The sequence below is a fragment of the Pseudonaja textilis genome, chromosome 2 (genome assembly GCF_049901715.1).
Source record: "Pseudonaja textilis isolate UNSWEBS1 chromosome 2, rPseTex1.2, whole genome shotgun sequence".
In the NCBI taxonomy this organism is placed as follows: Eukaryota; Metazoa; Chordata; class Lepidosauria; order Squamata; family Elapidae; genus Pseudonaja; species Pseudonaja textilis.
In genome coordinates this window covers 162,470,253-162,484,421 of record NC_141991.1, presented here as the reverse complement: position 1 = coordinate 162,484,421, position 14,169 = coordinate 162,470,253, and the positions used below count along the sequence as shown (strand labels likewise).

Sequence of the window (14,169 nt, the reverse complement as noted above, 5' to 3'; positions counted from 1 at the left end):
TATTATTATTATTATTATTATTATTATTATTATTATTTTATTACTCTTATAAGCACTAATAAATATATATATCTATGATAATAAGTATAAGAATGTTAATTAAGTGGCACGATGTTACATGCAAACAAAGCCAAACAGCCAAATTACGAACGCCTAAAGGCCCAGATTGATAAGGGCAGGGGCTTTCAACAGCTTCCCTGTACAGGCGGACACAGGCCTGGGGGCTCGCTGTTGTGCCGCTGGGTTAATTGGGCTGTGAGGGTTAAGCCAACAATTTAAATGCAAGAATAGCCTCGAATGAAAACAAACCAAGATCAGGGTATAATGGTTCCCAGAATATTTGAAGGGAACCTCTGCTCCGAGCAGAGCTACATCACACAGTACAAGAATGAATACAGGCACGCGGCCACGAGGTCTTGACAGAAAAGATGGCCTCCAGCCATTAATCTTTTGGCGCGCTCCTCAGCAGCAAACTCCCACCTTGAAAATGAATAGCCTCTGATGGCTTTTTCTATTAAGCTAAGCGGCGGGAAAAAAGTGGAAGTTACCAAGTGATTGAATCCTCCACTTCAAATGGCGTTCGGGGGGGGGGAGTGATACGACTCCGTTTGGATCAAAAAGTCACGCCACTGATAGATTAAAGGAAACGCTGCGGCAATTGTTCGAACTGGCAGGGGTAGAATATCGGCTGTGAGGAGGGGGCACGGAGCAGCACCTAAAAAAACCTCCTGCCACTTTGGGGCTCGAATTGGCGCTTCCCTAAATCGGACCGGTCTGGCTGCGATTTCTGCAGCGCGAGCCAACTTGAGGAATCGGAATGGAATAGAAGGCTAAAGACAAGCTGATTAACTGTCAAACCTGCTGGCAACAAAAGAATTTTTCCTGTTTCGGCCAAGGAAGAATCACAAGCACTGCCTATCTCTCACGAGACTGAGCTAAAACTGGGGAACGCTGGGGAGGAGTCCCGTGGAGGAGGAGGAGCGTTCCACAAATTAAGCCCAGCCTACACATGCAGAGACTGAAGCACCTCCCACTACGGGATGCTCTGAACAGCTCAAAGAGAACGGGCGTGTCAGGTAAGTACCAACGCCCTTTTTGGTTTCTATGCTGTTGTTTCTGACTGGTTACAAGTCCATACTACCAATGCTACACAGGCAAATAAATATCCAGGCAAGATGGAGTTGCTAAATCTCCTAATCTCCTCTTCTTAAATTTGTTCTTTTTCGAGCATAACTAGACACATGTAGTTCCTCTGAGAACAAGGAGTGGCAGGTATTGGCTAGAGAAAGACAGGGTGTATAAAGTCAGATTATTTATGTAGAAAACAGTTTAGCTGGTGTCAACATCCCAAATTAAAACTGAGATTCCTACAGAGTCTTAGGGAATGCAAATACTGATCTACCTGTCAACAATGGGAATTGCCTGGAAATCTATTTCAGTTGCAAGCAATTTGGGCATGTCTCTATTGTGCATACTGTGAATCCTTTCAGATAAGTTTTTATAATGCAGTTGTTCTGTTTCAGTCATATAACTTTTCAGAAGGCTCAGGAGTCATTGTATTCTGATTCCCATTCCAGTCCAGTCCAGTCCATTCCAATTTTCACCATTTTCTCCTATCAGAAAAATATCCATTCAAGATGAAATAGCAAATTTGACTTCTCATATCCTTTGCTTGATAGCATTAAGACCACTAATCTCTCTTAGAAGGCACCTGGTGTCTGCTGATAAAAAGGAAAAAAAAATAATCATCACTATCTCTAGCCAGATATTTAGGAAGTATGGAGGCACGTATGACACATTTGTCCATCAGCTGGTATGCAGTGGTACATAATTGCTGAATGTGGGAAATTAGTTCACTTAATATGAGTGACTGCCATTAATTCATTTAATTAAGCCTTTCTTCTGTAAAGTTTCTTGAGTGTCCAATGTCATATAAAGCATACGTTTTATATAGAAAACTTTATTTTGTCTACTTTGACTTTTTGTGTGTACATGACTTCTAACACATGTCTTTACATAACCCAGAATTTTTTTGTAAGAGTTTCACTTAACATTAAAAGCTTCTTTGTACATTTTCTAAACAAGAATGTTATTTTTGTACCAATGTCCCCAACACATACATATTTGTTGGGACAACTGTTCAGAAACAACTGAAAAATATAAATCCTGAATTTCAATTATTTCCTGACTCACATCCTGATTTCAGAAATGTGTATTTGGTAGCTTGGGTATCAAAGCAATGTCTCTTCATTTAGTCATAATTAGAAGATGCATAGAAAAAGTAATGATTGAAGAAAACCCAGGATAACTAATGAAACTTAATCAGAATCGAAAAGAACGTGGGCATATACGTATATGGGCATATACAGCGCATGCATGATTTCTTGCGAGTTCAAGAAAAAAGTTGCTATGCAAAGATGCTATGTGCGTGTATGGTTTCGAGTGAATGTTGTGTCATGGCCTCAGAGCCAAACTCCAAGAAGCAGGGCGGCCTTCCCTGGCATTAGAATCCTGCACCCTGGCAAATAAATGCCTCACAAGCAACTTCAGCAACTGATGCTGGTTCTACAACCAAGCCCAGTGCGTCATTATTGGCAAGCTCTGAGCAGGGAGAGCCTCACCTGGGTCTGCTTAGAGCAGAGTGGATTTAAACTGTATGGGGACAGCTTCCATTGCTGAAAGCCACTTGTTTTCCTGTTCTCTACTCCTGCTTTACTTTGACCTCAACATGTCCCTTACCAAGTCTCTGGCTCACCCCTCATACACGCTATACTTTTCAAGCTATTGCTTGATATTGGATTACTGACTGTCTACTTGAATTATGACTTTTCCTCAGTCTACCCATGCCTGCTCCTTTTCCTGCTTCCTCAACATTTTTGCTGTTGCCTTCTCCCTGCCTGTCTCCTGCCAGCTCTCCAGATGAGCTTTCCTGCCCCCAGGCACCTGCTCCATGACCATACTTTGCTTAACAACTGCATGGATTGTTTCTGCCTTTGCTGAAGCCAGGGCATGAAAGTTGACTCCTGGCCATTGTCTGGACAAGTCCCTGCAGTTTTCTTGGCAAGGTTTTTCTGAAAGTGCTTACCTGATCCCTAGGCCTGAGAGACAGGGACTGGCTCAAGATCACCAGCACTTTTTTTGTGCCTAGAACTCAAAATCTCCCAGTTTCTAGCCTGGTGAATTAACCATGGCACCAACTTGGCTCTGTTTATGCAAAATTAGAAAAGAATATTTTTTTTTTCACAATGGATGTAAAGACTGTTAGGTCTGACATGATGTAGGTAATGAAATTAAAATTGAAAAATTACAAAAGTGAAAAGGAAAGCTGATATTGGGATGTGGCTGGGGATATTTACTTATTTTAGATTGCATAACTGATATTTCCTCTAGCAGATCTAAATGGCATTCTGCGGTTTCTCCCAAATTGTACTCTTTTCAGATTACTTTGCGAGGTAGGCTTGACGGAGTAAAAGTATTTAGATTAAAGTTACTGATAGATTTCCATGGCTGTATGGAAATTAGATTCTAGATCTCACTCATACCAGTCCAACCTCTTTACCATTTCACTATCTTTCAATACTTTGCACTAGTCTTAAAATCCACCTGTAACTTTTCAACCAGAACAGACCTGACCAAAGATCAAACAGTGAGGAAGAAGCTATGAAAGTGAGGATCATGTTATAAACTTACGTTTCAATTTCTATCATTTGTAGTGGAATGTGCTTTCAAAAATGTTTAGAATAGACACTACACATACCGTAGCATGCAATCTTGCACAAAGGTTGAGTTTGCAATGAGGAATGCTCTGAAGGGAAGTCCAATTTGTGCAAAAAGGAATTCTCTCAGGGCAAAATATGTAAGTTTTTAGAATAATTAAGGAAACAATTGATTAAAAAATGATTTATGATTTTTCCTTTCCTGGTAAGGTATTACATTGGGGAGTTTTTCAGGGTTAGTTGGTTTAGAAGGATTGGTATAATAACTTTTGTCTATCACTTTCTTCTTTTATTGCAGAGCCCTTCACATCTTTTCATGAGGAGCTGCTTGTGCTTTGGGACATTTAGACTTGTGGCCTTTCTTGTCCTCTGGAATATCTGTTGTGGTAACTCTGGTTTATGGAAGATGCTGGAAGCGCTGGAGAAACGAAATGGATCCTAAAACCATCAGGAAAATGAAGGAACAAGCAGTGATAATGGTTTGGCTATGGATAATGTGCCTTCTTGGCCTAGCAACTTCTCTAGAAGGTAAATGCAAAGTTGGTTCACTCCATAATAGAAGTATTATTGATTGATTATGTGCCATCAAATTATTTTTGATTCCTTGTGATCCCATAAGGTAAATTTTATTCATGCCAGTCTATCCCTAATTTATTCTTTCGGGTCTCCCCACAGTGTACTCACTGGCACTGGTATCAAATCCATCCATCTTGTTGCTAGTTGTCTTCTTCCTTCCTTTCCTTCCACCTTTCCCATTATGTCGAATGCCATTATGTCAAATTATATCCACAGCTTCTTTATTTACAAGTGGCATGTGCTGCTGACTAATGTTTTCAGAGCTAGCTGAAGATCCTTTGCTAGGCAGTTTTGCTCTTGTGAGTACTGATTATTAAATGACACTTCTAAGTATTTTATGCCAGATATATTGTATGGCTGCCGGAAAGCTGATCAAAATTCTAAAATCTTGAGTTTTCCAGTTCTCAAAAAATAAAAAATTCCAGAGGCTACGTATTCTTTGGCTTTTACAATGTGTCATGTGTCAGCCCCACTCTTCAATTTATATATTTAATAAATATTAAATATGCTCAAATGCTGATTTATTATTAAACCCCCAAATTTATTGCCATTCAGAGAAACTCTACTAAACTTCTGTGAATCTGGAAAGACTTAATTATTTGAGTTATTATAAATATCCTCATTGCAAAAGGTAACAAAAGATGTTATTTCTGATGGTTGCCTTTTCAAATTAAAAGTTCTAGACCTTGGGGTTTATAGAAAGGAAAAAAAAAACGTACTTTGCAATGATGCTAAAAAAAGTAGAAAGTTATAAAAAAATCTCAGATTTAATTTTAATATAAAAATGATGTGGGTTTACAACAACTGTGTAGGATAACCTAAGGAGCCACTGAGACTCTTGCCATTCTTGATAGCAATCTTTAGATGGTATTTCTGAGGAATTCTATCCCTCTTATCTTCTGAACATCTGTGGATCCCCGGTAATTTATGAAGTAATTAAAAAAAAAAACCTATTTTACAGGGCTGATTCATCCGTTGAGGCAAGAAAGTATTGAGCTGAATTGAGTTTCAAGGAGGTACTTTTGCTGTATTTGGTGATTCTCCCCCCCTCCTTCCCAATTCATTCAATCATATCCAATTTTTTGGAGACTACCTGGAGAAATCCCTGCATTTTTCTTGGAAGGCTTTTCAGAAGGTGGGACTAGAACTCACCTTCTCCCCGTTTCTAGCCTGATTCCTTTGCCATTACCCCAAACTGGCTCTTGTTTTTGGAGAATATAGTTATGCAGATGTTTGGAGGGAGCATGTTCAACACGGCAGAGCAGCAAAGCAACTTCGTTAAAATTTAAGGGAGAAAACTGAGAAAGGAGAAGAATGTAGGCCTTATTCATAGGTAGATGTTTATTCTTTTTGAAGTTTATTTTTAACTCAAGTTACCAATCATGGTCTTGAGGAAAACTTGATGGGGATTCAAAATATATAAATTTATATTTGATTGCATAGAACTGCTGTGACTTCTACATATGCAAATGTTTTGAAAAGAGAAGAGAAAATATATCACAATTAATACTTCTCATCTGACACCTTTCTACTGTTAACTCATACAGTAATAGGCTCCTATGTACAGGTGCAGATAATCACCCATTGGGAGTTAAATATCATATGGTATGGAAATATTTTAAAGGGGCTTTAAATGCCACACTCTCACTTGTGATCATGGAATCAGGTTGTGCTATCTGTTGAGGAACTAACCCACTGCTCCTTTAAATAATTGGATTTCTATATTATAAACATGGGATGTTGGAGAGGGGATCCTTCCTCAGTGGCTGCTTTGACGCATAGAGCTGAAGAAGCACTATCATCTGGATGAGTTAAAGCAAGGAAGTGAAGGAAGTGTATGATGCATTTAAGATGATTGACCCCAGGTTTTGTTTTGTTTTTAAAGGAGAAGGAATATCAAAACAAACAGATGAAGAATAGGGAATAGGGGTGGGGGGATGAAAGTATAACCATACTGGATGACCGTACTGTCGGATGGTTATAAACAGTGAATGAACGGGGAGATAACTTAAGCTAGCCTCTTTCTTTGTCTCCTTTTTTTATCTTCTGGTTCTCTTCCCTTTCTTGTCCAAGTCCTGCACATCCCAACACTTCTTGTTTTCATTCATCACAGCCTGGTCTTTTGCCTCCGTTGGCTTTTCCCCCTGCTTTTTGACCTGTCTTTTCCGGAGGCCTTCACGTGGGAGAGAAAGATGTGCATTCATCATGAAATGGCTCAGGTCAGTGAGCACATGTGGCCGCAGGGATTTTCTTTGGCCCAGCTACAGGAGTGTCCATGATACCCCTCTCTTTCCCTGCCTGGTTAACTTTCTATTCTAGTTTCCCCTCTCCAGGTTTCTTTGTCTGCTTTCTGACATTCCTCTGATACGACATCAATCTCTTTATAGTAGAACGTCCTTTTCTTCCATATTGTTATCAGTCATGGCAAGCAGTGACTAATATATCCTAATAGGCTTAAAATAACTGTACCTCCATTTTTTGAAAATCTTTTCTGACAAAACAAGATTGAACTCCCCCCCACCCTCTTTTTTAAACTCTCTGCAATGGTCTCTTGACATCGAAATACTTTCCCTCCTTTCTCTTCTCCTTTGCTGACTCCTGTTACCTAGAATTCCAACCTAAGAAATATGTTTGTGGTGCTTGGTTTTTGAAGCCACCAACTTAACACCAACATTCTTCTCTTCAATTGAAACAAGATCTAATACATAGATTTTGTGTTTGGCTGGCATTTATTCTTGATTGGCTTTCCCTTTCCTTTCCTAGTTAGGAAGGGACTTTAAATGGAAGTTCCATAGCCAGAATTCGAAGGGGCGACTGCTGATGCTGCTGAATACTGTTTGCAGGGAAAAGGACTTGATTTCCTACTGTGCCTGTGGCCTTCCTACAGATGTCCAGTTGGCAGATGTAGGAAACAAGACGTTGCACTTCACAGGCCTTTCATTTGACCCAGTCATTACACTCCATATAATGGAAATGTTGATTAAAGTCCCTTGGGGGCAGGGAATTAATTTTTTAATCTTGTTACTTGGTGAAGCTGCATTATCTTCATTGGCAAGCAGCCCTAACGGTTCACAATTATAATAATGTTCTCCATCTATAATGTTCTAGCTTTTGCTTTTTTTTTAAATCTAGGATGATTGCTATATATATTCATCGGGTTCCTCTCATGTTCCCCTCTGCACGTATGCATTTATTTATTCGTATAATTTATTGATACAACAATTGATCTGTTGCCTCCTTCTAAGTGGTTCTCGGTATTTTCTGTTTATACCATTTCAAGTCCAATCCATCCAGTGGATTCATTATCATTACAGCTCCTTGCAGATATGGGAAATGGGACTTGATACATTTGTGGGGATAGGAAAAGCTGTGCTCCAAACCAAGCAAAATAGCTGACCTTAGTTCTGAGGCTTTGGCTATTTTTTTTTTTTTTACTTTCCAAAGAATTAAATCCTTGAAATCTGGCACTAGTAACTAATTCTTTTCCTCCATCAGCTTCCTTTACTTGGTTCATTTATGCACCCCATTTCCTTTATAGCCAAGACCTTTTATTTGTTTCTGTCTGTACTAATTTCTAATTTCTATGTACATATGGTTCCATTTGAGACTGCCTCTTTTAGTCCCATTTACTAACCCAGGCGATGAGTTAGCAGCTTCCGAATGATCCTTAAATGCCTTAATAAAACACAGAAACCAAAAATATAAGATGAGCTGTGTAGAACTGTCAAGTCTATTCTGGCATCTTGTTTGCCCCAATAGCCAAGCAGAATCACATGCTTCTGAGAAATCATAAACATAACTTGACCCCAAAACACCCTGAAATTCATGTTCTCCAGAACTGTCATTTTTCCAGTATTGGAGTTAAGATGTGTATTCTGACAACCAGTATCCATTGAAAAATTCAAATTTCATCATCGACTCAATTTTAAATTCTTATTAGTTGGCTATAACTACATTCTTTAGAAACCTGTTTGTAGGAGACTTTTCAGAGTAGATATGTCAAGCTTTTGGCAAGCATGTTACTAAAGAAGCAAGATTTGGAAAGTCTAATTTAGCAGATCTAAAGTGATGATGATGATGATGATGAAGAAGAATCACATAGTCAGCTGGATGTTTAGACTGGATTTGACATTTTTGTCTACCTACTGAGTCCTTCCTAAGGATGTCATTCTTTGATGGCGCCAAAAGTATGATTGCAGAATGCAAGTTGTGAGTAAAGCTGCCTTTTGCAATTGACTGATGGTGATTTTGTCAATGCTGATGGTGTTCAAATGGTGTTCTAGTTATTTTGGGATTACGTCCAAGGTGACTATTACTATTGGTGCTATCTTTGCTTTCTTTTTCCACTGTCATTCAGACATCATCTTCTTATTAATCATAATAATCATTGGCAAACCCTGATTCAAAAAGACCCAGCAAAGAGGACAACACCAGGAAGCTATAGGATGATAACATGTTTGCATACAATGTTTGATGACTCACAGGTATAATAGCAAACAACATTCAAGATTATTTAGAAAAAAATAATACCCTTCTGATAGAAGCTTTATGAAAAACCAGAAATCAAAATTCAGTCATTGACTTATACTGTAAAAATTTTTAGTATAGATATAGCAATGGAATTTGGCTTAGAGAAAAGTGCTACAGTAGCAAGAAATCAGGATAAAATCACAAAGAATAATAGAATTGACATGCCAAATGAACAAACCATCAGGCGCTATTAGGATACAGAATACAATCTGGGCAATTTACAATTTGATATCATTAGTATGGACAAACTTAAAATGTGAGTAGTAAAGAATACATCCAAACAGTGAGAAAATTTCTAAAGACAAAACTGAATGGTAAAAACACCAGCAAAGTTATCAATTCTTGAGCCATACCTGTGATATGATACATTGCTGGAATTATTAACTGGGTATAAGCTGAACTGGACAGCTTGGATTGAAAAACAAGAAATCTATTCATTATGCAATACTTCCCTATAGTCAGTGGTGGGATTCACATTTTTGTACTACTGGTTTTGTGGACGTGGCTTGGTGGGTATGGCAGGGGAGGATACTATAAAATCTCCAGTCAGAGGCGGTATTGGGTGGTTCCCCGAACAACTCAAAATTTCCGCTACTGGTTCTCCAGAACTGGCCAGAACCTGCTGAATACCATCTTTACCTATAGTGATATTAATAAATTATATCTGCCCCACAGAAATGGAGGCAGGGATTTACTTCAAGTCCAATGAACTATCAAAGAAGAAAAAACATGCATTGGTTGATTACATAAAAGGCAGCCAAGAACAAGCATGATACAAGTTTAAAAAAATGGAACTTGATGAATATACAGGAAACAAAACATAAATATTGAAATAATCTAATAAAACTAAGAACAGAATGCTGGCAAGGAAAAGCATTACATAGTCAATTTCTCCAAACGATCAAAGGGAAAGTAGATAAAGATAAAACCTGGCAATGGCTTACAACTGGAATATTAAAAAAGAAACTGAAGGGCTTGATTTTTATCTGCTCAAAAGCAAGCTATTCAAACTAATGCAATCAAGGACAAAATGGAAAAATCATCAAATGCTTTCAACAAAGTGCAGATTGTGCAAAAAGACAGGTAGTCAGCTTGTGCAAGAAGTTTGCACAAATTGATTATAAATAATGGCATACACAATCACCAAAATGAGTAATTACCATGTGCCAGTAAAGAAAAACCGGCGGGAATGAAAATGAGCAGGTTAAATTATTGTGGGATTTCTACAAGTCTTGGCTCATAAAACACAGGATTTAACTCTAGTTGAAAAGAAGGAAGTGTGGATAATTGATTTGGCAATACCAGGAGACAGTGGAATAGAAGACAAAAAATTGGAGAAGATCACAGTGTGTCAAAATCTGAAAGTCGAAATGTAAAGATAATATAAGCTGGCTGTGGTGGTCCCAGGGGTTATTGGCACACTGAGTGTTATACCCAAATTTTTTTGGATGGCATTTAGAAAATATGTACATTGATACAACTGTCATCTGTCAGTTTCCACTGCTTATACTATGTTGATAGATTACAACATCCTAAATTCTTGGGAAGAGCTCTACAAATGAAGGCTAATACTACTTAAAGAACTGTCATATTGATTTCACATTTTTGTGTATATAATAATTAGTAAAAATACTGGGACCATCAAGTTGAAAAGATTTTGGAAAATGTGAGGTTTGAGATGTTATGGAACTTTAGATCCAAATAGACAATCATTTTGGTCATGACATATATTGTATAACAGCTTTTGAAAAGAAGAAAGTCCAGCTCATAGATGTTGCTGTACTAGATGATGCTAGGATTGAGGAAAAACAATTGGAAAAAATTACAAAATATTGGGACTTGCAGATCAAGGTCAAATACTTATGGAAAAAGAAATCTGTTATCCCAATCATGATTGGAGCCTTTGAAGCAATGCCTAAAGGACTTCCTCAATATCTGGAAATATTGAATTTATCAGACTTGACCATCTTAAAATTACAAAAAACTCATCCTGAGTGGGTTCTTATATCCTTATATCCTTAGTTGCTACCTTAATAATTTTTAGGTGTTGGTTAGCACTTAAATTATTAACTTTCCACCAATCTTAGATTGTGACTAACTGCAGACTGTTATACTAATGATACAAAATTTTGCAAAGCAATAAGTAAAACTATGTCATATATTACTGAAAACAAGTGGGACCTCTTTGAATTGTTTGAACTTTTTTCTCCTGATTTCCTTTACTGAAGGATCAAAATGTCTCTTAAAAGTGAAGAACACTCCTGTGCTCTTTGCCACGTTTTGAAATATTTCCATTTACTGGATCAGACTACAAGAATTGCTTTAGAGTCTTTTAGCTGAATCGACAGGAATTACCCTGTAAGCCTTACCTAGCTTGCCTACCATGTCAATTCTTATACGGCACAAGATATTCATTTGCCTAGGTAATTGTATTTTGTTTGCTCTACTTTATTTCTTGGCACAACAACAAAGGTCTATAGATTCATGGGAAGGCCACCTACTTACTATACTTTATGTCTCAGCCTTTCTTCCAGAAATGCCAGACAGCATGTGGTGAGAATTATCGCTTTCTCTTCCAACTATCATTGTGGGGCTGAGTGAAGGAAATGGCAGGATTAGGGCATGAATTCATATTTTACCATCTACAACCAGCCCTCATAAAGATCCAAATACACTTGGATGTTTAGGAATCATCCCCCCTCCCACAAATTGCAGATATCTTGTGAAGTGCTGCAGTGTGGGAGGGGATAAGGCTTCCTAATGTTAGGAATGGGTGAGTTAGGCAGAAAAGTTTTTATCTCCAGTGGATAATTTTTCCCAGTTTCCTGCACTGAAGAACTGAAACCATTTTTAAAGATCCCCAGAATGACTGAACAGCAACAGTGAACATCCCAAAACTTTGTTTCTCAGTTATTAAAAGCTGAAATCAATAGTGTTGCAGTTTGCGACACAGAGAGCGATGCAGTTGTATTGAGCAGCAGTGGACAAAACTCTTTGTCATTTTTTAACTTTAAAGATACTTTGAAGAGAGCCACGTGAGTAGTTGACGTACAGATCAAGCAGGCACAAGAGAGATGGTCTTGGACAAGTGCTAAATAAGGATTCCAAGGAAATTGCCAACTTCAGTTTCTGAGATAGAGCTAATGTATACAAGAATTTTGGGGACCCTCTCCTTTTAATGCCATATTATATCTAATTTTAATCAGGGTACTTTTCAACTGGATGCACAAAATATTGTGAGTGCATCTGCAGGCAAAAAAAAAAAAAGCAAACATGCTTGGATGTAGGAGATATATTTCATGAGCTTGCATAGCATTGCAGACAAAGTTCAATTAAGAAATTGAAAGGTGTGCTCAACTAGAGTTTCAGCAATTCTAGCAGGAGATTGTGGGGAATAAAATTGACAAGCAGTTCTAATCTTTGCTTGGGGATCAAATATCGTGTGCAACCAGCCATAGGGGTTTGAGGGAAAAGGTGGTAGATGCAAAGCTGTTAGGTAAATAGGGAGAACCAAAATTGGTTTTGGGGGCTAATGATGGAGGAAATGTACATCTCTGCAGATGTGGTTCAGAAAAGCCTGCTGATTTAAGAAACACTCAGTGGAATTTCCACAAATATCTCACATTATGAAGTAGAATTATGAGAAATAAAGGGAGAAGTACTAGCTATATTTTGTTATTTACATACCAGTTAAAATCCCACCTAGACACAATTTTATTTATCTGTAATGATACTTTTGAGGAAAAAAAACATAACATAATAGAAATAATTAAAATGGAAGGAATTCCCCCCCACACACACACATTACACAACTTCACGACTAACAACAACAACAATTTTTAAATTATTTAATTAAAAAGATATGTCTTAACTTTTTTAGAAAGTAAGAGAACAGAGGACTGTTTAGGAAAGAGGAACATTTCACCATTTCTGAGCAATACTGGAGGTGTTTCTCATATGCCTAAAGAGCTGGTCTGTATGACAAATGTTGCTCTCAAAAGGGCTTTTTTTTCTGTCAATTTTAATGCCTGAATAGCTTCATAGTGAAAGAGATGTTCCCCTAGATAACAAATGCAAGAAGTTTAAAGCTTAAAAATGAAGCCCATCACCTTCAATTGATCCAGTTGATCAGTTGACTGGCTTTTGGTGATTATTTCTTTGATCCTTATATTTATTGGGCCAGTCATTAATTATTGAATTTGCCAAGATTTTGCTTCAATGAAGGAATGTGGTTAATAAGTATAAAATATATAAGATCATTGCAGACCTGAAGAGTATACTGCAGGATTTTAAATATAATCCAACCAAGGCATAGATGATGATTGATGATGATTTATGATGATGATTGATGACTGGTTAATCTTCAATTCGATTTACGGTCTAAGACTGATAAAACATAACAGTTCAAGTTCGAACCAAGGACCTAAGAGTTGTTAAGATAACATCTGGGTATACAGGAAGTTCCGAGTAAGTGGTTTTTTGCAAAGTCAGAATATTCAGGTCTAATAAGTTCAAAATTTCATGTATCTAGGCAACCCTTTGGGTATTGCTCCAAGGGCTCCTATTGGTACAGCCATCAATTTCTTCCTCCATGACTAAGAAAACATGAAGCTGATGCAGGGAAATGTGTTCCCTTCCATTACTACTGTCATCCCCATCTGAAGCTCCTGAGATAGATTCAGAAATATCCTTAAGCCCACCCACTTCTGACTTAGTCATGGGCTTGTCTCTTGCAGTTTTGCCTATTGAAACATTGCTTTTTGAATATGCTGTAAAGCTGAGTGAACGTTGTCATCTTCAGACCTAATACAAATAATCATACTCTGTAGTATGATTTGCTCAGTGCTTGATAGCCCCCTACCCTCTTTTCTACCCCACCCCATCCCCAGCTAACATAGCAGTTTTAAGCAAGAAGTGAAAGTAAATGTATAGATCAGTGGAGGCCTTGTATATTCTGAGCTTGGTTGTTTTCTTGCCAGACGTTTCATTACCAAAGTAGGTAATGTCTACTATTGACCTCACCCCTTTCCTAAGAGGTCTGTAGGGGGCATGCATAAGTGCACCAATGTGCCTACCGTCCCTGTCCTATTGTTTCTTTTATATATTTTTTGTTTTATTTTTCTTATATGTATCCATTTCATGTATTCATAACTATGTTTATACTTATACCTGTTATTTTACAATCGCTTAACAAAATAAATAAATACATAAAATAAATACAATTATCAGGACTAGCACTGATGGTGATGTTACCTAGTTTGGTAATGAAAAATCTGCAAGAAAACCCCCTAGCTCAGAGAGCACCAAGGACCCCAGAGTTCAACCCTGGGTTATATTCTCTTCTATT

General features: G+C 37.8%; 1 protein-coding gene across 2 annotated transcripts in view; it reads left to right on the top strand.

Moving 5' to 3' along the window:
* The window catches only part of LOC113449584 (ephrin type-B receptor 5), a 174,000-nt gene that overhangs the window by 34,602 nt on the left and 125,229 nt on the right, over positions 1-14,169 (top strand). For both annotated transcript variants that reach the window (XM_087926285.1, XM_026720664.2), the window contains exon 2: positions 4,015-4,244. In XM_087926285.1, the coding sequence (XP_087782411.1) occupies positions 4,148-4,244 (97 nt within the window). In that variant the 5' untranslated portion in view covers positions 4,015-4,147. The remainder of the gene's footprint in view (positions 1-4,014; positions 4,245-14,169) is intronic.